At 38.4% G+C, this 27,809-nt stretch overlaps 1 protein-coding gene across 1 annotated transcript in view; it reads left to right on the plus strand.

Moving 5' to 3' along the window:
- Positions 1–3,902: 3,902 nt before the first annotated feature.
- Positions 3,903–27,809, plus strand: part of LOC309389618 (uncharacterized protein) — a gene marked incomplete at its 5' end in the record, with an annotated part of 36,334 nt that continues 12,427 nt past the window's right edge. Inside the window, 7 exons of the mRNA XM_081948170.1 lie at positions 3,903–4,014; positions 12,703–12,759; positions 18,061–18,162; positions 18,427–18,981; positions 23,795–23,857; positions 23,939–24,043; positions 27,351–27,428. Of these exons, the coding sequence (XP_081804296.1) occupies positions 3,903–4,014; positions 12,703–12,759; positions 18,061–18,162; positions 18,427–18,981; positions 23,795–23,857; positions 23,939–24,043; positions 27,351–27,428 (1,072 nt within the window). The remainder of the gene's footprint in view (positions 4,015–12,702; positions 12,760–18,060; positions 18,163–18,426; positions 18,982–23,794; positions 23,858–23,938; positions 24,044–27,350; positions 27,429–27,809) is intronic.

Raw genomic sequence — 27,809 nt, forward strand, 5'->3', positions numbered from 1 at the left:
CTTGGTGCTCTTTTGAGTTTGGTTGTTTGCTTGCAGACACTTCATTACCCAAATGGGTAATATTATCAGTGCAGTGAGTGTGAAGTTTGCTTCCTGTTTATATATAGAGGCTTACCCTGTTTAGTGGAGGTGTTCATAGGTCTACATAGTTCCTTGATTAGAGAATTGTTTTCGCTTGGTTATTTGTCTGGAGTTAATTCCTGCTTATTTCAGTATTGGTTGCTGGAGAGGATGTGTTCTAATCTTTTTGTTTCCTTCTTAGCTTTTTTATTGTCTCTTTAAAATGGAGTGAATGTGGTTTATCTCCATGTGTCTATTGATGGCTGATTTTTTTTAATGCCAAGGTGCAAGTTACTGTATCGAAAATGTATATAAATAGGGGGCAAACCCCATAGTCCATAGCACTGGTGATGTTACCCAGTCAGCTAGTGAAACATCTGCAAGGAAACAACGAAGCTCAGAGAGCACCAGATTCTCCACAATTCAACCCTGAGATACATCTATTGTCTTCTTTTAGAATTCATTGATATGACACAGGTTTTTTTTTTTAACAAACTCTGACTTTCTCAGTATTTTGTTTGCATAATAAACACAAAACTATATCACTATATTATCTGTTGTTAAATTTTCAAAAAAAATCCTTTTTAGAAATATTTAACAGGTAGAATTTACGGATCTTTCATAATGAATGAATAATGCTATGGCAAAGTTATTTTTCTTCTTATTTCTTATTTAATACTGACATGATGCATAAATGAATGTGCATTGTTTGCATTTTTCCTGCATGTTCTTATGTACAGATTTATGTGTAAACTTAAAATCATATCCTGTGATATTTAGATTGGCACACGGTGGCTCAGGGGCTAAGATGCTGAGCTTGTCAAAAGCTCAGCATCTTAGGAATGTTGGCAGTTCGGCGGTTCAAATCCCTAGCACCATGTAACGGAGTGAGCTCCCATTACTTGTCCCTGCTTCTGCCAACCTAGCAGTTCAAAAGCATGTAAAATGCAAGTAGAAAAATAAGGACCACTATTGGTGGGAAGGTAACAGCGTTCCATGTGCCTTCAGCATTTAGTCATGCTGGCCATATGACCACAGAGACGTCTTTGGACAGCGCTGGCTCTTTGGCTTTGAAACGGAGATTAGCACTGCCCCCTAAAGTCAGGAACGACTAGCACATATGTGTGAGGGGAACTTTTACCTTATGATATTTAGAAACCTAGACAAAGGGCACAAAAACCCTTATCTTTGGAATCTTACAGAATTAATGCAGGATATTAAAAGCTTCCCACAAGAGCCATTTTGAACTTTGATTACACTGAGAGTACTCAGGATATTCTCTTTGTTATTTAGCACTTGGAAAGAGCTTTAGGTACCAACAAAGGAGAATATTTGTAGCTCAGAGGGTTGAAATAAAGGATCCTTGGTGCTCTCTGAGCTTGGTAAAAGAGCTTTCAGTAAAAATCAAGTTTGTATAAAAACAAGTTGAAATAAAACTTACTCCACATTCTGCTTCTTAGTCAGTATCAGAATGTTTTCTTTGTACACATCATTTACACAGTAATATTTGAAGGAAGAATGCAGGCCTTCACTTTTTCGAGTAGTTTTTCAATTATTAAAACCATTGATCAAGCAAGATAACTTTCAGTCATCTTCTGAATACAAGTATCTATTATGCCAATTTATTGCAAGGAAGATATTGTGCCCATCTCCTTCATGTGGGCTTCCACTAGGCATTTTTTAATCCAGGTTCCATTAAATCTTAGAGTCAAGGTATTTCAAACCAACACTTTGGGCTTTCCCCACCCCCCTTGCATCCAACTATAGCACAAGCATATCCTGGCACCTTCTTTTTACTGCTGTTTTCCCTGCCACACTGTCCTTACTTTTACCAGTGTTAAATGTTCCCTCCCTCCATTAAGCCAAAGACATCCAAGACATGCATGAAAAAGTTTAAAATTTATTAGCCTTTACAAGTTTTAAAAGTTGATAAATAAATACTGGATTACGGGCAAGAGAGGATAGTGATTGGGGACATTTTACAAATTATAGTACTTTTCTACCAATTTAAGATTGTGGATAGATTTGAACCCAACAGGTGAGAAACATGCTCTGGCATTGCTAGGGTGAATTCACTATTTTTAACATGGGCACTTGGGAAAAAAGGAAACCCACCACTTTCCACACAGTCTGCCCTATACCCTTTTTCCTCTCCCTCCCTTCTTATTTTTTTCTCCAAAACTTCCAACTTCTGTTTCCCCAGGCCTTTTGGCTCTCATGGTCCTATTTCTGCTGCCTGTGAGGGATGCAACATGCATGCCACCCACAAATTGGCACAGGGCCCCGTCCCTCAACAAGGTGGTGGTGCTTGGCATCCGCCTCTCATTCTCCAGATCGCTGATGCTCAGCTTTCTAGTTCTCCCTGCCCAAACATCATTGGCAATGCTAGCTTTGGGCTCCTCTTGGGATTCAGTTTGGCCTTGTGTCTGGCCTTGCAATGTCTTCTGGAAAGACATTGGGGTTACAACGTTGTGGAGAAAAATCTATGTATGTGCTTGCTAGGAGTGGAAAAACTAAAAAAGCCAACACAGTTCTAGGCCGCATAAATAGAGGGATAGAATCAAGATCACGTGAAGTGTTAATACCACTTTATAATGCCTTGGTAAGGCCACACTTGGAATACTGCATTCAGTTTTGGTCACCACGATGTAGAAAAGATGTGGAGACTCTAGAAAGAGTTCAGAGAAGAGCAACAAAGATGATTAGGGACTGGAGACTAAAACCTATGAGGAACGGATGCAGGAACTGAGTATGTCTAGTTTAATAAAAAGGACTAGGGAAGACATGATAGCAGTGTTCCAATATCTTAGGGGTTGCCACAAAGAAGAGGGAGTCAAAATATTCTCCAAGGCACCTAAAGGTAGGACAAGAAGCAACGGGTGGAAACTAATCAAGGAGAGAAGCAACTTAGAACTGAGAAGGAATTTCCTGACAGTTAGAACAATTAATCAGTGGAACAGCTTGCTTCCAGAAGTTGTGAATGCCCCAACACTGGAAGTCTTCAAGAAGATGTTGGATAGCCATTTGTCTGAAATGGTATAGGGTTTCCTGCCTAGGCAGGGGGTTGGACTAGAAGACCTCCAATGTCCCTTCCAACTCCGCTATTGTATTGTATTGTATTTGATGGCACATAACCAATCAATCAATATCTGGCAGGGCATAGTTGCAAAGCATACCATCCCGGGTGTAGAAGAAAGAGTTTCAAAGTTAACTATTTTAGTCTGAGCAGCTTGGTCTGTAGCTCTGAGGCAGAAAGTTGAGTGAAGCTACTTTCCTTCCTGCGTTTTCCAGGAGCTTTCAGAAGTATTTCAGGAGTATTTTTCCAATCCCTTCCCAAAAAAAGTTTCGTTCAATTTTACGGCGAGCAAACATAGTTCATTCAACTGCAGCGATTCTGAGTCTTGCAGAAGTCAGAAATAATGAATAACTGCTGGAGAAGCGTTTTCACTCCGGGTGTGTTTTAGAAACTCTTCCTGCTATCCCGAGAACCGCGTTTCTCTAAGAAAAGAACATCGCCGCTTTCCCTTCTTCCAGGATCCCCTGCGGGCTGAGCAGACGAAGAAGGGAACAAAAACCTCGCCTTTTCTTAGCTCCCACTCGGGCCGCTTGGCTCCCGCCAGGCCTCTAGAAAGCCTTCTGGCGGGGGGCGCCCTCTGCGGTTTCCTTGCTTGGAGCTTCGACCCGGGCAGGAGAGCGAGCGACCGAACGGGCTACGAACACGTGGGAATGAGGTCACAGAGCAGCGTGGGTTCTGCCGCCGTCGCCAGCGCCTTAGCGACCGAACCCAGAAGAAAAGGAGAAGGGACTTTCCAGGCTCCTCCATCAGGTAGTCGCTGGAGACCATGGCGCGCTTTGGCACGGGTACAGCACCCGCCTATCTTCTTCTTCTCATCCTCGCTTTTCTGCCCAGCCGAGAAAGTCAGCCGGAGCTCAGGCTGGGGGAACGTGACCCAGGTAGAGTGGGTCGGGCTCAGGTAGGGGGGGGGGGGGACGGACTGCGGATGTGGTGAGCCCATTTTGGAGCTCGTCGGCTCTGACCGATTGCCGTTTCGGTAACGCTCTCCACGGTGCTTCGTGTCGCCTTGTCGGTGTTCTTCGCAATAGAATGATTGGGTTTCCTTCTCCGATTTGACAAGTTGATAATACATTATGTTCCTCAGGCTTGTACAGTAAAACCAAGCACGGAAGAGAACTTGAACCCAGATGTGCAGAGCCAGATGTTTGGTCTTCCTGACTATTTAAACTAGTGTTTCCCAACCTTGGCAACTTGAAGATGTCTGGACTTCAACTCCCAGAATTCCCTGGGGAATTCTGGGAGTTGAAGTCCGGACATCTTCAAGTTGCCAAGGTTGGGAAACACTAGTTTAAAATCATCCACAAACTTTAAATCATGTACTGTCACTTGATGGTACATTAGATATAATTGGGGTCAAAGAACAGAAAAATCCTACTTGTGCTTTTTGGCATCCTGTGAGCCAGGTTCTCTGGAGCAAGAGACTCAAGATTATTTTCTTAGTACACAATTTGTGTCTTATCAAGCTGAATTGTGCATACACTAGTCACGTAGCTTTACACATTAGAACCAGAAACATTTACTGATGTTCCGATTTTTTCCGCAGGCAATAGGTTGAAAAAGAACCTACAAGTTACACTATATTGCCAAAAGTATTCGCTCACCCATCGAAATAATCAGAATCAGGTGTTCCAATCACTTCCATGACCACAGGGGTATAAAATCAAGTACCTAGGCATACAGACTGTTTGTAACAAACATTGGTGAAAGAATGGGTCGCTCTCAGGAGCTCAGTGAATTCCAGCGTGGAACTGTGATAGGATGCCACCTGTGCAACAAATCCAGTCGGGAAATTTCCTCGCTCCTAAATATTCCACAGTCAACTGTCAGCTGTATTATAAGAACGTGGAAGTGTTTGGGAACGACAGCAACTCAGCCACCAAGTGGTAGGCCACGTAAACTCGTCCAACATCAGTGTGTGACCTCACAAATGCCCTTTTGGAAGAATGGTCAAAAATTCCCATAAACACACTCCTGAACCTTGTGGACAGCCTTCCCAGAAGAGTTAAAGCTGTTATAGCTGCAAAGGGTGGACCGACATCATATTGAACCCTATGGATTAGGAATGGGATGTCACTTACAGTAAGTTCATATGCGAGTAAAGGCAGGTGAGCGAATACTTTTGGCAATATAGTGTATGTCTGTAGACTGATTTTTCACCATCACCACTACCACCACCACTATCATTTGATGGCTAGACAGTCAAGGGGTTAGGAATTGCCCAGCTTCTGTTGCCCACTTTAGGCTGCTGCCAGTATGCCTGATTTCTTTTAGTTAATGAAGCTAAACCCCACCCTTCATTACCATTTCAATTTGGCCGTGAACATGGCTGTAGGATATCTGGCTTCTTCAGAGACATTTACTGGCATAATGCCTGATTGTTACTTTCTATAGCACTTGTAAGGATTTAAGCAATACAATACAATACAATAATAGAGTTGGAAGGGACCTTGGAGGTCTTCTAGTCCAACCCCCTGCCTAGGCAGGAAACCCTATACCGTTTCAGACAGATGGCTATCCAACATCTTCTTAAAGACTTCCAGTGTTGGGGCATTCACAACTTCTGGAGGCAAGCTGTTCCACTGATTAATTGTTCTAACTGTCAGGAAGTTTCTCCTCAGTTCTAAGTTGCTTCTCTCCTTGATTAGTTTCCACCCATTGCTTCTTGTTCTGTCCACAGGTGCCTTGGAGAATAGCTTGACTCTCTCTTCTTTGTGGCAACCCCTGAGATATTGGAACACTGCTATCATGTCTCCCCTAATCCTTCTTTCTCTTAAGCTAGACATACCTAGTTCCTGCAACCATTCTTCATATGTTTTAGTCTCCAGTCCCCTAATCATCTTTGTTGCTCTTCTCTGCACTCTTTCTAGAGTCTCCACATCTTTTTTACATCGTGGCGATGTAAAGCAGATTCCTTATAAGTGTAGGTTTAGTGTTGTTTTGAAAGAGCATTAAACCTATGTTTAAAAAGGAGGAAAAAAGGGACAAGTGCTATGCAGCAGAGAAGATTAATTTAAATTGAGAAAGGAATCTGTTGCTAATTCTGTTATCTGATGAGCTTACAAATTTTCTGCTGCCTCTCTGGACAAAGGGTTTCATTTTCTTTTATCATTACTTTGATGGGAGGATTGTGCCATTTTGCTTACTTCATTCTGGCTTTGGTGGCAGTAGATGCTGCTAGCCATATGGTCAGACTTTTTTATTTATTTATTTTTTTGAATTTTTCCATAACCACTTTTACATCATTAATCTTACAGTGTCATCTGGGTACAGTCTTTATGTCATCAACAGTTACATCATTTTAAATCAATTTTTATCTTCCATTTACCTTTCTATTTCCATTTCAATTGTCTTTTAATTTAAACTCCTCCCCTATAATTCTGCGTTCTTTTCCAAATTATTCCATTTTCAGTTTCTTCTTGTCTATATTCATTTTCTATCCCGTGATAAAAACATCCCCTTATCTTATAATACTCTGATTCTTCCTTCTCTTTAATTGCCATCATTAATCTGTTCATTTCTGCACGGTCTAATATTTTTTTTAATTACCTCTCCTTATGAGGGATTTTTTTTCATTTTCCAATTTTGTGCAAATACAATTCTAGCTGCAGTTATTATATCAATAATTAAATATACATTTTTTTAAACTACATTTCTCTGGTAAAATATCCAACAAAAACAGTTCCAGCTTTAAATCAATATGCTGCTGTATCATTCTTTCCAACCATATACAAACTCTTCCCAATATTTTTTTGCCTCTACACATGTCCACCACATATGAGACTATGATCCCGGTGTCTAGTGACATTTCCAAAACTTGGTTGATTTATCTTTAAACATTTTTACCAATCTTTCCGGTGACATATGCCATCTATAAAACATGTAATACAAATTTTCTTTATATGCTGTTGCCGTTGTTAATTTATAATTCCTTTCCCATAATTGCTTCCACTTCTCAATTTCTATTGTATATCCAATTTTTTTGCCCATGCTATCATTGTTTCTTTTAGTTCTTCTTCTAATTTAATACGAAGTAAATAATTATATAATTTTTTATTCATTCGCTCTTCTGTTCCTGTATTTCATCCTATTCTGTCAACTCCAAATAAAAACCATAAAGCTTTGCATCTTTTTCATACTTTGATTGTATTTGCAACTTTGTGTACCACACCGTCTTTATCCCTTGTTCTTCTAACTCTTGTTTCCTTTTTAATTTTCCCCTTTCTGATAAAATGTCTTTATATCTAATGATATTTTCCATCTTAATAAAGTTTGGGTATATTAATGCTTCCATTGTCAAAATCCATGTTGGTATTTTTAAATAGTGTTTTTCTCTAACTTTCTCCAAGCTAATAATAAAACGTTTCTTACATAATGCCTTTGAAAATAACTATGCATCTTATTTTTCCCATACTACAAAAATGCATGCCAACCTAGCTGTAGATCATGTCCCTCCAGTGTCAATAACCTTGTTTTTCTCAATGTAATCCAGTTTTTCATCCATAACAGTGCCGCTGCTTGATAATATATTTCCCAATTTGGAAGTCCGAACCCTCCTCTAATTTGTTATTCTGCCCATTTGCTGCCAACATGGCATAGCTTTGGAGTACTAGTCGAAGGTGGAGTTTCCTCATTATCATTACCTCTTGTTTTACACTGCACACTTTCTCCATGCCTACTGCCTTTCTCCCTGGGCTATTTATGAACACAGGTTTAGGGTTCTTTCAGAAAAACTCTAGATCTGAGTCCAGAAAAAGCTCTACTGACAGATTATAGCTGTGTGTTAAGAAGTGGTTAATCCTGCTGTTCTAAGCACCCAACTACATGTGCCCAATACTGCACCATTAAGCAGAATAATTGTTGATGTTTTCCTGCCAGGAAATGGAAAGGAAAACATAGCTGGGGAATATAGCAATCCCTTTACTTAATTTGGCTTGCAGTAGGAATGTAAGAGAGTGTCCTTCACCAGTCCTTTGTGTTTGTAGATCAGGGATCAGCAATGCAGACAGAACAACTCATGCCAGTATACTTTTGTGCCAACACGATAATTTGTGGATAGCATTTTAGTGTAGCTTTCTCAAAAAGCTCTCTCTTTGATTTAATGGAGACTTAGGGACCAAGAAAGCAGCAAACAAAAGGGAGACCTGGAAAATTAGAAGGTGGAACAGTTTCACACATAATGAAAGATAGTGTTCAAAACCTCAGCTATTTCTGTGCCAGCGCAGCACACAAATGAGTGTTTCTCATGCTTGGCAACTTGAAAAGAAGTTGATTTTGACTCCCAGAATTTCCCAGTCAGTGTGCTGCCTGGGGACTTCTGGGAGTTGAAGTCCACCTGTCTTCAAGTTACCAAGTTGATCCTAGGCCTTGCAGGGCTGAGAGGAGGGAGGTGCAGTGGAGGTTGGTGAGGAGTCAGCTTCGCTCCTCCTAATGAGTTGTATCAGTCCGTAGCTATTTAACCCAACATGCAGAGCAAAGAAACACTGGAAATGGCTCATCCGTTTCATGCTGTGTGTTTGCACAGCCGTCATGATTCTTTTCGTGCCATCGTGATTATTACTGTGGGTTGAAACCTTGACTCTGCTCCTAGACTTGGACTTTGCTCTTTGGATTTTGAATTTTGCCTCTTGAATCTTGGACTTGGATGCTTTATCTTGGACTTTTGGTGCCTTATGTTCAGACTGTGGACTTATCCTTTGATTTCAAAACTGGTGGAAAACCTGCGGATTTCCTCTGTGTTCCTGGACTTGGGAATTGGACTCATTTTTTTTTATGCTGGTTCCTGCTCCAGATGAATCCTGGGGAATAATGTTCAGGGCTGGCAAAGCCTCAATAAAGACTTAAAACCATGTGGTGCGCATTTGTGAGTGTGACAGGAGAAGGACTTATGCTGTAGTAATGCATGAAGCACCATACTCCTGTAGAAAGTTATCACCTAGCCCTCTCCCAGGAAAATGAAATATCTAGGAAATATTGATAAGGCAGAATATTATATTTTCCTGGATGTGAAAAAGGGAGAAACACATTTTAAAAAACTAAATTCCTGCAGCTTCCTGCCCATCCCCACTTTGTCAATGGACCATTAAGAAGGCCAAGCTAGTCCACTTTACATAATAAAGAGTTCTCCTCTTCAGCTGTGATGGGATTAAGGCAGGATAATATTGCCTTTTACTCAACTGACCACATGGCATCTAAACTCAATCAAACCTGAATTCAAAACTCACCCTAGAGGGTTGGCCTTGCATGGGCCCATGGGAGTCTGGCAACCAATCAGAATACATTTCTTACACAGGAACAGGAAACAGATAGGTGGGACAGAACAGATTATAAAAAGCCCTGCAAGCCCTTTTTCTCTCGCTCCTCTGCTCTTCTCTTCCCTTCTCTTCTTCTCCACCAACATTGAAGCATGTGATCACCTTTTCTGTTCAGGACTCAAGCCATGTGGTCCTGTCCACCATTAAAACCATCTTTCCAAGCAGCCTCCATGTCTCCAGTGTCTTTTTCCCCACTTGGAGCCGAACCCAGAAGGACATTTCTTCCAACACTCCCATTCATTGGTGGTATCTGAAGAGAACTGCTACAGTTGCTATAGTCTTGATCTTAATTTAATTTAAGTAATTGGAGTCAATAATGGCCAACAGTTCCTAGGGTTCATTTCCCATTTTGAGAAACAAGATTTTAGCATCATCTCTTCTCTTGCCATTACCAGCAAAAAGGTCAAAATATACTGTGATATTTGCTACTTTCAAATACAAGCACATAGCTTTTACATTCCAATTTTAGAAACGGGGATGTATTTATTTCATTATTATATGATTTCTGACAAATAGGCAAAGTCTACTTTATTTGGTGGATACTTTATAAACTTGTCTATGCTGCAATCACTAGAAATTAAATTAAAATGTGCCCATAGTACTTTAGTAACTTTATAATTTAGTACAGTATAATAATAATAATAATAATTATATCATCAAATAAATAATAGAAATTGGAAGAGTAATGACCAAGCTGACCTTTAAGAGTGTTGTTAAAAACCATATAGTTGTTTTAAAAAACCAAAGTATTTACCGCGTAGGCTTACTTGCTTCCTCCCACATTGTTTTCAATCATAATTATGAGACTGACACTGAATACAAAAAGAATATTTTTAACCAAGTGTTCAGATGATGCAGCTGTACTCATTCTTAATCACCCATTAATGTTTCCTCAAAAAAGTACTGTGCTTTTTGTTTGTTTCATTTACCAAAGGTCAGCATACTTGGAAGCAATTGTCATGCACCATTACAGACCTTTTTACATATTTTCCTTGCATTGTTCTAAGCTATCATGTGCGCAAATGAGTCAATTGGTATGCAGATTGTCTGTCATTAAGACCATTTGAAAATCAGCTTTGTCATTGCTTTAGAGTTGGAACTTTGGATTCATGCATATACTTTTGGAATATGTTGTGGCTTTCAGAATCGCTCCGATGATGTATGGTCATGCCATAGTTCAGTAGACCAGAGCCAGTCTGACTGACTAGTGATTTATTGTTCTTCTATCTCCAAGTAGAAGGAGGTTGGGAACAAATATTAGTTCTTAAAAGAATCAAATGTGGTATTACAGAGGCATTGCTGTATTTTAGTACATTCTCGTATTTCACCTTTAAAAAAAAATAGCAGTTTGTGCAACTCGTTGCACCAAGAAGCTAAGGCTGGAAGCCATACTAATTTTTCAAGTGCCATAGATACCACATTTCCCATAAAATACAACCTACCCCAAAATAAGCCCCAGCCTGTTTTTTACGCATGTGTCTAATATAAGCCCTTCCCCAAAAATAAGCTCTAGTGAATGGGCGTGGGCGTGGGCAGCATAGAAGGTGGTGAGCACGGAGTACCTGTGCAAGCAGCTGGTGGAAGCAGAGGTGGGGGGAGGCAGTCAATCTGGACAAGCCATGTGGGCCATGAGAAAACGGAGTGGTAGTGGACTGGAGCAGTAGTGGCCGGCCTCAGGAGGCTTATCTTCGTGTCTCTTGGCTTGCCTGCAGCCCCCGCAGCATGTCAGGATCACCTGTCTCCCACTCCATGTGTCAGGATCACCTGCCTTCCACTCCCTGCCTTCTGCATTCCGCACTCCCAGAGTGCACCGACCAAGGGACCATCGCGCTGCAGCTGCTGCTGGATACCGTCGGTCCCTGCGTGCTCACCGGCTCCTGCGTGTGCGCCAGGGGTGGGATGCCCAGCTGAGCTGATCAACCTGAATTTCCTCTAAAATAAGCCCTAGTGCTTATTTTGGAGCCCAAAATAAAATAAGTCCAGGTCTTATTTTCTGGGGGAAACGGGTAGTAGCATGGTTGGACATCATGGCATTATCAGCATGGGTGTGTGCTTATTTTAATTTTTAAAATAATTGAATTCATATTATTGCACTTTTGTTGTTTATTTGTATTGTTCCCATTGCTTTATTTGTTTACATTTTTAATATTTGTTTTCTATTGTAAGCCATCCAGGCCTGGTGATAAAGCCATGTCTTATAAGACCTTCTTTGTGGGATGGGACTCAAAAAGCAAAATGCATCCATTGATTTGGCTCTATTTTAAGGTACCCATCAGGCATCTTATATCCCCGGTTGGCCTGTTTTTTTTGTTTTTAGGGAACAATTAAGAGATGAAATGAGTCTCTTAGCCAGATTTGTTTTCAAAGTGAATTTTTCTTGTATATTACTTTAGCAGCCATTTTCTACATTCTACAATATAACAAAAACTGAAATCAGGGATCTATTGGAGTTTTAGGTGAACCCGGTATCCAAGTCATGTGTGCTTTTAATATTTCAGTATTGATCAAAGTAGAGATGAAGCAACATCTTATTTTTAGTAGTTCTTTTTCTTCTTCTCTTGAGCTATTTCCCAACTCTTCTAGTAATGGCTCCATTTCAGAAAAGCTCTTAACACTGAAAATTCTCCAATTTTTTTCCATTAGGGGTTAATGGAACCTCTTTGTGGAATAACGCACAAATTCAGTCTCGCTTTCTAGTTGTCCAATTTGAGTACTTGAGTATTTTCCTCACCTTGTCTTTGCATGTTGCCGAGCTTAATTTACTGTTCATTGGCCTAATCAAAAGAATACCCATTTGCTTCAAAACAGTTTACAAAGAAAATATTTCCCTGAACTCAGTCTGTTTTTTGGGGCAGGTATATGAATTAAGAAGTTATCCACTTTCAGTACGTTATTCCTTCCCTGCCTTACTCCAAGTGTGAACTTTGATTTCTACCATTTCCGAAGGCTAGAATGCTTCATTGAATCAGAATTTGTAAATCAAATAAAATACCATGAATCTAATCACTGTTAGACTCTTTGCAATGTCATGGTTAAAAATGGCTTGAATTACAGGTTGAATAAACTATGAAAAAGAGGACCTTAGAAAGAACATGGCACACATTTTCTTCATGAATCATGTATCTCTCTAATCAGAACTAGTTTTTCCAGGTTCATTGGGTACATATAACATCCCGAGTTTTCAGACTGTTTTGGTGTAATTGATTAAACTGATGTAAAATAATTAAACATGAACTTATTATTTATTTATTGCAGATGCTCATGTTTCAGCAAATTCAAAAAATAATCTTAAAGAAATTATTAAATTCCTTGGTAAGTAGCCATTTTCTGGCAGTATAATAACATGACATATTACAATACAAAGATATGTGGAATATTTAGTTTTGTATTTGTATTTAAAATATAACCCATAACCTGAGCTCTCTTTCCTTCAAAATAATTAAAAATAGATAATTGTGTATTAATATTTTAGTCATGTATATTTATTTATTATGGATTTGGGATAGCTTTACATATTTTGTCTGACAACATCAGACAATATATGAAGAGGACTACTGTTTTTTGTCAATGAGTTCTTAACTGTTGTAATCTTATTGCTGCCTTAGTAGTTCCCCCCACCCACTATTTCTCTCCCCCCCCTTTATTAAACAGAAGATTTCTGGAGATTCTGCCTGCCTTTTTAGGTGTTTTTCCCCATTTATTTTTTTATTTTATTCAAAGAAAAGTTAAAATATAAAACTCCAAAATGTTTTTAGAAAACAAAAAAAAACACACAAAATAATTAAAACATTAAAAAGTGAATTAAACTCCCCAATATATACACATATTATCTCCCTATTTACATACTTATTAATACATTAGTACAACATTGGTTCCCACACCTTGTAAAAGAGCCTTCCCACCCAAATATTTGAACTAGTAAATCCATTTGCAAATTAGTGACCTGTCAGCTATATCTATAATAATGACAAAATAGTTAACAAGAACAATAATACTAATAATATGAAGGAGAACTTAAAATTTCAGCACCCTCTGTTAACCAATTATTAGTGTAAACATGTCATAGAAAATTTGCCACAGATCTATCCCAAACCACCCCAAAATTTAAGAATAATTCATCCTGGATCAAATATTCACGTTTGTTTCTTAATGGCATGTCTTATCAATTGTTGTCTAATTACAGTAAATATAATAAATTCAATCTCTATAGTAGATCTACCTTCCCAACAAAGTCCAAATAGATGTAGTTTTGAATTAAAGGTAATAAATCCATTCTCCAATCTCTCGCAGCCATCCTTGGAAAATATAATTTGTCATTTCTTTCTTCGATCAAGCTTCTGATTTACTTCTAAGTTACTTTTCCGCCTGTGAAGTCCATATCTCTCTGGTCTACAACTTCCATATTAGAGTCCTTTTGTGAATTTAATTTATTCAAAGCTACGGGCTTCTGCATATTTTCCATTACCATCTCATCAATTTTTTTTTAAAAAAACTTTCAACTAAAAGTTACACTTTACCAGAGAATCTTTTCAGCTACCTTGCTTGTCTATATTGCGATACTTTGTTGCTTTGTGTAGTTTGACCTGGGAACAGAACACTGAAGCAGAAGGAAACAGAAAGATATTTTCTGGATACTTCAATCCAAGACTGAAAGAAAAATTTAAAAGATATGAACTCCAAATATTTTGCAAATACACAAAAAAAATGCAGTAACCCTGTGGTTGAGAGTTCAATCTTAGTGTAAATCAAATGAAAGAACTTCACCACCCCAAAGCATACTATGCTTCCTTATGAGGAAAGCAAAGGCGATTCAAAAGAGCAACATAAATCAAAAAGAAGAAAAAGCAGCTAGAGTCCAACAAAAGGTTAAAATAAATCAGCATTCAGCCAGTTGGTCAACTTTTAAAAGCAAAAAGCAAAGTAAAATAATACATTCAAAAAGAAAAAAATTAATACCAAAGCTCATTTAGAAAATAAGTTGCTGAAAGGAAGATGGATTTGCCCAATGACTTTCCAATCCCTCCCATAGGGAACTGGAATCTTCAAGAATCCCCTTCCCAGGTGAGTCCATGGATGTCCAAAAGTCATCTTGGGTCATTCCTAAGTGCTCCCATTCAAATCTAGGGAGTAGCTCTGCCAGAGAACCAGCTAAATCAACAGACTGTCAGCAAGAGAGAAGAAAGGCTCTTACTGCGCAGTAGCCATTTTGGGAGGAGCCCTGTTGCCTCTGTAGTTTTTGACCAGGAGAGATACAATATCCAGTTTGGTTGTGATGTGCTCTGTTAGTACAGAACATTGCCCGAAACATACCATTACGGAGGTAGTTTACCCTTCATACCCTACAGGCCTTGACAGAACTAAAGCAAAGCTCTTTGGGGAATGGCAGAGAGCTCACAATGCATTTGTGGTGTATCAAAACAAACAATAGCAATTTTAGTTCAAGAATGTCTCCTCAGGAAATGTCAAGGTAATTGGGATGATCAAATCACAGCCATGTCAGAAGCAGTTAGATCACTGGTGGGTTGCAGGCAGTACACCCCAGTACAGGCATACCGGAGCCCGCCTGGAGCACCAGGTACCGTTCCGGTACGATAGTCAGGAGGGCCCACCCACCCGCGCTCCTTACCTGTGTTTAAAGCCTTTGGCGCTTACGCACATCGAGCAACTGGAGCGTCGCATAGGCTTGCGGAGGTGTTGCTGGAAGGTAAGACACTTGCACGGGCTGCGCGTGTGTGTGCGTGCATGCGCCGCACACATTCATGTGGAGGATGCCAGGTCCCGTTGCAACTGTACCGGTTGCAACGGGATCCGGAACCCACCACTGAATTAGATGGTTAGCTTCCTTAGATATCAAATTACAACATCTATCCTATTGCAACTATGGGAGCATATTATAGCAATTTTATCAGGGTTTTACCCTAATTTAATAATTTATCTCATCTAGTATTATCCACATACTTTATATACATGTAATTGTTGATGCTTTATTTAAACATATATTTGTGTTTGTACTTATAATGTGTTTTATCAGTGTTGTATATAAATGATTGCATGGCCTCTGCCCATGGCGAACCTATGGCACATGTGCCACAGGTGGCACTCAGAGACATATCTGCCAACATGCAAGCAGTCAGCTCTAGCCTGAATGCGCGCTCTGGCCAGCTGATTTTCAGCCTTCCCAGGGGGCGGGAGAAGCCATTTTCGCCCTCCCCAGGCTTCAGGAAAGCCTCAGGAGCCTGGAGGGTGAAAAACAACGGCCCTACCGGAAGTTCAGAAATGATCAGTTTCCAGCCTCTGGAGGGCCTCTGGGGGGACGGGGGAGGCAGTGTTCTCTCTCCCCAGGCTTCAGGAAAGCCTCTGGAGCCTGGAGGGTGAAAAACAGACTCGACGGCCCTACCGGAAGTTCAGAAATGATCAGTTTCCAGCTTCTGGGGGGCCTCTGGGGGGGCGTGGGGGCAGTTTTCTCTCTCCCCAGGCTTCAGGAAAGCCTCTGGAGCCTGGGGAGGGTGAAAAACAGGCCCAATGGGTCTAGTTGGTTTCCGAACTTCCAGTAGGCCCATTGGGCCTGTTTTTCACCCTCCCCAGGCTCCAGAGGCTTTCCTGGAGCCCGGGGATGGCAAAAGTGGCCTTCCCCAGCCCCCCGGAGGAAATACCAAGCTCAGCTTGGAGGCGAGCAGGAGCGAGGGGGGGTTGTGCGCGCATGCACATGTGGGGGCATGCTTTGCATTATGGATGCTGGCACAAGTGTGGGCTGTCACGCACTCGCGCTTGCCTTTTTGGCACCCAACAACAAAAAGGTTAGTCATCACTGCCATATGCTAAATAAATTAATAACCACTGGTTTGGTGGCTTCTGAAGGGAATGAATTACATTCATGGTGAATGGATCCATCAAAGACAATAGTTATAATGACCACAGGCATCTTTCAGGCAGGATCTTCTACACCCGTGATGGCGAACTTATGGCACGCGTGCCACAGGTGACACATGGAGCCATTTCTGAGGGCATGCAAGGCATTGCCCTGTCAGCTCCAGTGCGCCTGCGCCTGCTGGCCAGCTGATTTTCGGTAGTTTTTTAAATCTCCGGAGGATTCCCTGAAGCCTCCAAACGGCGAAAAACAGCCCAATGCAAACCAGAAATGAGGAAAGAGCTGCCGGAACGGGGGAAAGACAAGCGGCAAGGAAAGAGGCTTCTTTCAGTCGTGATGGCTGTTCTGTTCCCCCCTCCTCACCCTGCTACTAAAAAGGATCCTGCCCGATCGCTGGAATCCAAAGGGAAATGAGGAGAGAGCTGCCACCATGGGGGAAAGACAAGCGGCAAGGAAAGAGGCTTCTTTCACTCGTGCTGGCTGTTCTGTTCCCCCCTCCTCCCCCTGCTACTAAAAAGGATCCTGCCCGATCACTGGAATCCAAAGGGAAATGAGGAGAGAGCTGCCACCACAGGGGAAAGACAAGCGGCAAGGAAAGAGGCTTCTTTCACTCATGCTGGCTGCTCTGTTTCCCCCTCGCCCCCTGCTACTAAAAAGGATCCTGCCCGATCACTGGAATCCAAAGGGAAATGAGGAGAGAGCTGCCAGCACGGGGGAAAAACAAGTGGCAAGGAAAGAAGAAAAGAGGCTTCTTTCACTCAACGTGGCTGCTCTGTTGCCCTTTTCTCCATTTCAGTGCTACGCCATCGAGGTTGCCCCACCCACCATTGCCCAAAAATGCGCGGTCCACACAGGTGAGGGGGGGCATTAAGTTATGTGGGTGGGCACTCGAGTTCGTGTGATAGCACGCACGCATGTGCTTTTGGCACCCAAGGCGAAAAAGGTTCGCCATCACTGTTCTACACCAAAGTTCTTTTCAGTTCTGAGACACCAGTATATTTTTTTTGTGCAAATTAACTCTTAGATTGCTTCTCCCCTAACTACACAGCTTGTTTAATATCATTATTTTTAAATATATTAAATTATTTGAAAATTTTCATGCCAGCTACAAAAATGTAAGCCTCTGTCAACAATGACTGTTGAGTGTTTGGAGGTTTAATTATATACCTTAATCACTACAGCTAGGAATAGAAACCTATCATTTTGCATTGATGTGCTATTACATGAAATAACTGCCACTTATGGATGCAATCTTGAACAAGTGGTATGGTTTTAATAATTCAGTAGGACTTAGTACCAATAAATATGTTTATGAGTTCCGCTATAATTATAAATTCTCCAGGCAGGAGCATGCCCTATATATTGCAAAAACATTTTATAAGAATACTTCCTTGAGTTTTATAATTTGCAGTTTGTTATTTTGCTTTCCTTCTTACAAACCAGAAGTTGGTAACTCTTATTTTTAGTATTCTTATAGCATCCTGGCGGACTTCACATGTATTATATTCAATATTTCATGTGCAGTTTATTGAGTATGTCCTTATTAGAAAACTGATGAAAAGGATATTCAAGACGATAACTTACTTAAAGACATATTTAACCACAGATTTAAAAGAAACATTTTCTAGTCAATGCAAATAGTTTTGACTAGACTAGTTATTATATCATAACACTTTTAATTCCTGTTTTGCTTTAATTTGTATGTCTTCTCTTATATGTATTCTTATTGATTATTTCACTTGCAGATCGTCAAATCCAAGTTCTGCACCAAAAGAATTTGATGCATGAACATGAAGTCACAGAAAAACAAAGCAAAACATTCACTGAAACCATGAATTTGGTAAAAGGCAGGTAGTCATTGTGGTGGGCGTTGGTGATCTTTTTGTGGAAAAGGCCACGTATTCTCAGTAACACTACAATTGTGTTTTCACTCTGGGACACCTTAATCTAAAACCCAATTATCGGGAAACCTATCCCTCTCATATGTTTTCCATGCAAAATACCCATGAATCACAATATCAATAATGTTACATGAATTATAATTGTAAACTGCATGATTAATGCAGAGTATTCTGCTGGAATTTTTAACATATACAACTATATTTTTTCAGGATCCTCTGTAAAAGAGAACGCAAGTCCTAGTAGCCTAACAGCAAAAGAAAGACTGTTCCCCAATAGCAATTCACTGCTCATGGGTAACAAGGCTTACAAGATTTCCCCAAATATACTTATGGATACTCCAGTGAGACATAATAAAATGAAGGGTGGAGGATCTGAAGAGGATGGCAAGGAAGGGGCTTTGCTTCCTGACTTGAAACAGGACAAAACTGCTGATAATAATGGTGGCAGATCATTAAGAACAACTAACATTACTGTAAGATTTCATTCTGCCGACAATTCAAGTGAAACTCAGATTGACATTTACAATTTAAAAGATTCAAGAGAGGTCCCTGAAGTTCATATTGTAGCCAACAACATTATTAACCAAGGCCTTAAAATGGATTCAGTAGCATTAAAAGACAATGGTATGCAAGTGATAGTAAATAGTTCAGTGAATAAGAAAATGAAGCATATTAAAGGGAGAAGAAAAACTCCAATAAAACTTGATGGTGGAATTACAGGAGAGAGCACACCCAGGAGCAGTAAGACAAATCATCCTGCAACAGGTAAAGCCTTTTTTTTAAAAAAAAATCGGATTCACCTTAAAGTGATTATAGAGTTGCACTATTATAATTGTTGCTATGGTATTTGGGGAATGAAATTGAGCTGAATGCAATTATACATTTTGTTATATAGCTTCTAATACGAGTTCTTATTATGGTGTTGCTTATGTCATTCCTTTTTACAACAATTTTATGAAATGTTCTATTACGATGACTCTTATTACTGTGGCGTTGAATCTGAAAGGGAATTGTTGAAAGTTTTGCAATCACCATCTGCTCGCTTAGGATCCTCAAAACACAACTTAAAAACATAAATGCAACAATATAGTAAAATCAATACCTTTCAAAAGCAAAATGGAAAGAGAAATTGACTCTTTATTGAAACTAGCCAAAGAAAAACATTTAAATCTCTGCAAAACAACTATTTCCTACTGTTTCTCTAAAATTTAGCAAAAGCAACTTGTTAGGAAAGAGTCTGGCTTGTGTGGTCAAAAACCTCTTTATAATGAGATGCAGGAAGGATGAAGCGTATATTAGTCAAAGCTAGCATTTAAGTTGGGTCAAAATAGTTTTACATATCTTATAGTGCACAGAGCTGGCCAGCATGTTTTAGTTATGCCTTCTGAACATTCTTCAATAGAAGTCATTTAGCATGATCAATGATATATCAAACATCACATTAGGATTATGGCGATCTTTCAGAATTTACTTGTAGATCTGTCCCCTATGGTTTCTGCCCGCCCTTCTAGATTTGACAATGTGGGTATGCTCCAAATCCCCCAGAGAAGCAGTATTGCCTAGTGAGCACTTGGAAGCATGCCTTTTCTGTCATAGTGCATGCCTTATAGAATGGCCTCCCCCCAGAATATGAAGATGCCCCTGGCTCTGTTGGCTTACAGGAAAGACTTTTGCCTCAGGCACTGGGGCTGGGATGTTGATAGAAGGTGTTTATGGGGTGGTCAGTAAACGATGCATTTTTATTAGGGCCTAGATGATAGATAGTTGATAGATGATAGATAGATAGATAGATAGATAGATAGATAGATAGATAGATAGATAGATAGATAGATAGATAGATAGATGATAGATAGATAGATAGTTGATAGATGATAGATGATAGATAGATAGATAGATAGATGATAGATAGTTGATAGATAGATAGATGATAGATAGATAGATAGATAGATAGTTGATAGATGATAGATAGATAGATAGATAGATAGATAGATAGATAGATAGATAGATAGATAGATAAATAGATAGTTGATAGATAGATGATAGATAGATGATAGATAGATGATAGATAGATAGATAGATAGATAGATAGATAGATGATAGATAGATAGATAGATAGATAGATAGATAGATAGATAGATAGATAGATAGATACCTTCCTATAGACAAGTTACAAGTTAAAATTAAAGCAGCTTTCTCATTCACTCTGTAAACTTGGAAATTTCCAATAAAAGATTATTTTATTAATTTATTTTTATTTATACTTCAAATTTTAACTACTCTGGGCAGCATACAATATTATCAATAGTTAAATGTTAAAATCAGGATAATTTAGAATTAAAAGTTTTAAAATTATAAAAACAACACTATAAAAATTTCAGAAGGTGAAGAATTCCAAGATGGAGAGTTAACAATTGTTAATACAGGTGGTGGTGGGTCATGAAGTCAGCCAGCCCCATTGTTGTGTGGGCCCCTGTGTCTCACATGCAAGGTTACATAGCCAGGTTTTGACTGGCCAGAAGATTGTGGGCTTTCGTCACTTCTGAGGGCACGGTGTTCTATAAATCAGGGGCAATAGCAGAGAAGGCTCTCTTCTTAAACCCCACCAGTTGAAATACTTTGACTAATGGAGTCTTTAGCCCATCTTAGGTAGAAATCCAGAAATCTCTACTTTAAATTATTTTTAGATGTGAGTTTACCAAATAGCCTGATTAGGTATTCTGAATAGAATAACAGAATTGGAAGGGACTTTGAAGGTCTTCTAGTCCAACTTCCTGCTCAAGCACGAGGCCTGGACAAATGGCTATCTAATCTCTTCTTAAAAACATCCAGTGATGATGGCGCGCCAACAACTTTTGAATGCAAGCCTCTTCATTTATTAATTGTTCTCATTATCAGGAAATTTCTCCTTTTCTTTCTCCTTATTTCTAGGTTAGTTCTCTCCTTGATTACTTTCCATCCATTGCTTCTTGTTGTGCCTTCAGGTGTTTTGGAGAATAGGTTGATCCCCTTCTTTGTGGCAGCCCCTTAGATATTGGGAAACTGCTATCATGTTCCCCAAGTCCTTCTTTTCATTAAACTAGACATACCAATTCCTGCAACATTGTTAGGTTTTAGCTTCCAGTCCCCTGATCTTGTTGCTTCTCTCTGCACTCTTTCTAGAGTTTCAACATCTTTTTTATGTAGTGAACAAAACTAGATGCAATATTCCAGATGTGGCCTTACCAAGGCATTATAAAGTGGTTCTAACACTTCGTGTGATCTTGATTCTATCCCTCTGTTAATGCAGCCTAGGACTGTGTACTTTTTGACAGCTGCAGCATACCGCTGGCTCATATTTAAGTGATTGTCCCCTAGGACTCCAAAATCCGTCATACAATTACTGCAGTGGTGGGTTGCCAATTTTTTAAATACCGTTTCAGGCCCGTGACGCTTCTGCGCATGTGCAGAAGTGTCCAGGAGGGTGGGCAGAGCCACCCACTGCCGCTACTACCAGTTCGGCCAATCCGGGCTGAACCGGAAGCAACCCACCTCTGAATTACTGCTATTAAATGCACAGTTACTACCTAACCAATACCTGTGCAGTTAATTATTATATGGCAGATATAACTTGTAAATTTTGTGTCCAAGATATCATTACTTACTGTATGTTCATTTGTTTGGATAAATTTGCTTTGTATGAATAGATGCCAAGTGTATGAAATAAGGAGAAAATCATTTTTTCTGAAGTAAATGTAATGCAGTTCATTAATTATTACTATCTTTTTTCTGTTACTCTCTACATTTTTCATGAAAGTACAGTGCCTTGAACTACATTAACAAGATCTTTAATGCAAAGAGTTTATAAGTAGTATATGTTTGTAGAATGAAGGTTATAGTAAATCTACTTGTCCTACATGTACATATATTTGATAACATCATAAGACTCCCTGTGGTTCAGAAGGATCCAAAAATCCTTTTCATTTTGAACCTAGAACCTAGAAACAGAATATAATACTCTAAATAATGTTATTTCCATTTATGAATGTATCCTGTTAAAGATCCTTTTTTCCTATTTATAAAAGACATGCAGTCAAATATTTGGTTTTTATTTTCTGCTAAGCTCCTGTGTAGAGAAAAAAGTAGAATTACAGACTACAGTTTGTCTTGTTATGTCAATACAGTAGTTACTCATACATTTTAAGAAATGATTTACTTTGTGTATCTACAACTCTGAAACCATTAAAAAACAGTAACATAGAAAAAATATTCAAGTCTATTGGCTGAAGATAGCAGTCGCAAAGATTAGAAAAATATTTGAATGCATATGAGTGTTATACTCATTTTTCTTCAATCACTCTTATAATTATTTTTTAAAAGATGAGCATTTGCTGTCTGATGGCTGATTTTGACTTAGATATTTCTGTGGCAGCTTGGCAAATTTTCAAGTATTAGGCTATGTGTGTCATGGATATAAATAATAAAAAGTAGTCAGAATCTAGTAAGGCATGGCAAATTTAAAAGGTTTAATCCATTAAAATGCACGTTTTCCTTAATTGAAGGAAATTACAGACATCACCTATGGTTCTTGTCCATACCATATGTTGCTGCTTTTATGCTCTTTCTCTATCCCATATATCATACAGTACATCAGATTGTATTTACTTGTTGTAATGGAAAAAATATATTTCCTATTAGGCGAGAGCAATGCTTCTCAAAATTAGCAACTTACTGTCTTGGGAATTTTGGGAGTTGAAGTCCACATTTTTTAAAGTTGTCATGATTAAAATAGTCATAGGTAAAGGTAAAAGTTCCCCTCGCACATATGTGCTAGTCGTTCCCGATTCTAGGGGGCGGTGCTAATCTCTGTTTCAAAGCCGAAGAGCCAGCACTGTCTGAAGACATCTCCGTGGTCATGTGGATGGCATGACTAAATGCTGAAGGTGCACGGAGCGCTGTTACCTTCCCACCAAGGTGGTGCCTATTTTTCTACTTGCATTTTTACATGCTTTCAAATTGCTAAGTTGGCAAAAGCTGGGACAAGTAATGGGAGCTCACTCTGTTACGCAGCACTAGGGATTCAAACTGCTGAACTGCCGACCTTTCTGATCGACAAGCTCAGTGTCTTAGCCACTGAGCCACCATATCCCTAAAATAAAAATACACATACCCTTATTTTCTTATGAGATATTATTTTTTCGTAAAAGCCACATGCAATTAACTGATTAACTTGTGTTTTATTATGTAATGTGTATTTCAGCGAGCAGTTAGTCACTTGCCTAGCTCAATTTACACTAGTTTCATCAGATTAAACTATCCTGTGTTACCTATAAGTGCTATCAAGGAAGCAAATACAATTAATCTGGGTGCTTACAAATCTTTTCTATTTGTGTACTATACTATTTATATTTTCCTTACAGAATTATTTCCTTTTACAGGACTCTCAAAATGCCTTTCTTCATTACTATTCAGTGTAGCTTTTATACAGGTTTATTACTCCAAAATTCATACAATTATAGTATTTTTATAATTTGCAAAAGTATTCCTTTTAAAAAAATCCTTATAAGACTGAGTCTTAATATATATTTATGTTTTATTTTAGATGTCCCTGAACCTTTTACTTATCAGATGTTGGTATTAAATCAAATTCTACAATCACTGAGGGGTAAATATGGATTCTATTGAATAAATTGTTGGATAATTTGTGTAATCAGAATTAGTCAGTCTTTATTTTTGCAATTTACAGCTCAAAGTGCACATAGAGACAATTCGCAAAGCACGATCAATGAACAGACAAAAATCTCTGTAAAAGAACTGGAATACATATTAAATGAGCAAAACAAAGAGACTGGTACATCTTTTGCTTTCCTTTGTATAATAAATGTATTCTTATATCTGAGTTTATTCTATAAATGAAATGGCTTCCCAAAGATTTTTAAACTAGGATTTCATTAAAATATATATCAACCATAAGTTATATTTTGACAAGCAATTCAGATTAAAGGGCTTGAAGGTTCATGTTAGGCAGTAGATTGAATTTCAGGACTAAATACAATGTTTCTGATTTTATTTTGACAAGTTAGTTAGATTGGTGCCATTGAGTTTGGTTCAACTCTTACTAGCCTCTGTGGACAAATGATCAACATTTCATCTGTCTTTAGCAGTAACAAGTTTCTGTTTGAAAGGATGTCCAGTAATCTCTTTAATTCTGACCCTAAGACTAACTTTTTTCATTGTCTTCTCTTTCCTGTATTTCCCTTCACTTTATCAAACATTTTTTTCTAGCCCATCATCTGGTTATATCATATGCCCAAAGTATGAGTTTCTATTTGCCATTCATCACCTCAAGGGAGCAGTCAGCCTTTATTTAGTCAACGATTGATTGGTTGGTTGTCCTTGCAGTCCATGATACTCTTAGTAATTGTCTCCAAATCCATAAGTCAAAGCATCCATTTTTCTCTTGTTCTTTCTCAGTCACCAACCTTAAAGGCCATACATTACCACTGAAAAGATCATTGCTTTAACTATTCTGATTGTATTATCATTGAAATATCCTTATCTCCATGATCTTAAAGGAATTTGTCATGACATCCTTCTGCAGGATTAATGACCTCATTATTTCTCCAGCATACTGCCCATTCTTGGGCTAAGAAAATAAAACAATATGTCATCTTTAGTTCTTACTCGCAAATGTAAGTTCAGGAAGTATACTTGGGTATTATTATTTGACATTATCTTCAATAGTTATTTTTGTCTTAATATGGATTTTACATTTTTTTAAATTTTATTTTCATGGTGAGTTATTTCATGATGAGGTTATGTCATCTACATACTGTATAGTCTAGCAAATTTTTCCAATCTACAATTTTTATTTCAGGTGATATCTCTTCCAATTATGATATTCTTGTGATATATTTATTATATAAATTAACCTGAAATACATACTTTACTCACTCCCTTTTCTATTCTGAATTCCCCTGTCAGAGCTAACCTCACAACTAGAATTAAGCCAGATTGATTAAGAGCAAAAACCACCTCTATTTTGCTAGGATATAGTTGAAGACCATCAACATGTTGATGTTCCCTCAAAATCAATAAGACAACCTCATGTAGCTGTTGAAAAACATGGAGGGACTATCTGAGCCCTGTAGTATCCCACAGTGGAGCCAAAAACAACCCCAATAATTTCATCATCCCTAAATAAAGGAATTTAGAGCTGACATTGAGGAAGATAGGAAAGACTACTAAGGGGGAAGGAAGAAAGGAGTCATTAAGGAGGGTCCTGAAAAAGAGATTACACAATCTGGAGACTGAAGCAAATGTGATAAAAAATGAAAATAACTTTGCCTTGATTTTGTTTAAGGAACAAAGAGAAACTTGAACAAACTTTAAATATTCCCTTAACTATATTCTACATCAGAGGTGTCAAACTCGTGGCCCGTGGGTCGGATGTGTCATGGGCGGGCCCCGGCTCCACTCGGTTTGGCAAAGGGGGAAAAAGTCCTGATACATCATGTGATGGTGCAGTGATGACACGAGTTTGACACCACTGTTCTACATCAATAAAGTAGCAACTCCTGGAATTTTGGGGGTATTATTATTATTTTACCTGACCTACAGTACTTTGAAGGACTGAGACCTGACTGAAATTGCCTCTCAGAAACTAGTGGAACCTCGAGGGCAGAATTTCAATAAACCTCAATCCTTCCAGGTGCTTCCATAGGCTGCCATAGTCAGTGCCAAGAGATCTCATACTCCCTCCTTTCAGATCTGAGCAAAATGGCTGAACTGAGAGATTGCCTCTACAGAATCATTCAGACCATGTTGCTCTCAGAGCAAGTGGTATTACTTCCGTCCTCAAGAAGGAAAGTATTCTTCTGATGTCCCTCTGCTGTTTTTGAAGCCTATCTCATTTCATTCTTCAGTTAATGGCCATGTTCTTTGCAAGATCTAAAAACAAAGCTTTGCCTATATGTGGAATAAACTGGCAATGTGCATATTCTATTGTCCTCTTTTTTTATAGGTATATCCATCAATTTTGCCTAGGCTATATTCTATTTAATTCTTCAATTCTCTAACAGCTTTAGAAGAGTTCTGTGTGCCTAATATTTTCATATTTAATACTAGTCGACTTCTTGTTTTTTCCTAATTTTTGAGCAATCAGTTCCTGAATATATTCTCTGCTTACAAATGTTTGTCAGTTTATAATCCCATTTGTAAAGGGTTTTAATGTAGTCTTTCCATCTTTCTTTAATCTTCTTTGCCCCAGCTTTCCTTCATTATTTATTTTGAGTATTTCTAACTTTGCTATAAATTTTCATCTGATTTTTCAGTTCTTAATAAGAACTTTCATTTTCCTTTTTTGTGACAAATTTTTCTATTTGCTGATGTTGAGTGAAATGTATTTGTTTGTCCTTTCTTGCTTGACATTGAAAGACTTTGTTTTTAATTATTGTATTCCATTTTCATTGCCCAGGGCTTTCATCTTCTGCCTTTCCCTGGCTATCATGATAGCTTTTTTCTGAAAGCCACTTGAATCTGTTCCTTTTTAAAATTCTAAGAATATATTTTTCTGCTTCGGCATTCAGGATATTGATATCTTTTTCTTATATTTCTTTCATCTCCTTTCATAGCTTTCTTCACAAAGTAAGCTTACTAAATCTATTCCTTGTTTTGTCCTTACATTCCAATGTCTTATCCAGGTAGTATCTTGCTGACACATTTATGTGTAAAATAATTCTTATTTTACAATCTGAACTTTGAATTGTCATAGCTAATTACACTGCATTTTCTGTTTTGTGTTCCCTATTTTGTAGGCATCGTAATTTAGATGTAGCACATCCTGTTATGTCCAACTAGAAAATTTGTACTAGTTTCTTCTGTGCATACTTTTTGAGTAAACCTGCTTAGGGTTGTACTGCTAAATTCTTGTATATTAAGATACACTTTAAGTTTAAAATATTTGTCTAGGATATTTTTAGAATGTTTGAGTAGTATCTGGTGTACTTCTGTGTAGAAAGTAATATTTTAACATTATTTATTCTTATAGGACAGTTGATAGCAGTTGATGTTTATTTAACTAATATTGTCATTCTTACTGTGCTTAATCAAAATAAAAATGAATGTTAATTTAACCTTTGATATCTTGAAAATCCAAGGACAGAAGCCTTTATCTAGTGACGAAATGCAATCATTAGTAATGAAAAATATTCTTCAGAAATTAAAGAAATATACAGGTAAGTCTTACTGCACAGCCTAATATTATAGATAATGACATGTTCTTTCTCACTATATGTAACATATTAGATATCAAGGGTTGTCTAAATGATGAAGGGAAAGTCTACAAAGCAATATTTGTTTTGATGGTGGAAATATGCTAAGGTTATGATTACCTGTGTATTTCTAAATGGAAATATGTAACGTCAATTAATATTTAATAGTACTTTCTTAGCTTGTCATTTTATTTTAAGCAAAGTAAGTAAACACTTGGATACTGAGCTAATGTAATTGCACTGTTTCTCTCCTGTTCACTGTGCCATGGTTTGTAGTTGTTACTTGAAGCCTAGCTTATCTAGTTAGAGCTATTGTCTGCTTAATGCAGCTGTTCTTTGCTTCCA

The sequence above is a fragment of the Natrix helvetica genome (genome assembly GCF_964273705.1).
Source record: "Natrix helvetica genome assembly, chromosome: 3".
NCBI lineage: Eukaryota > Metazoa > Chordata > Lepidosauria > Squamata > Natricidae > Natrix > Natrix helvetica.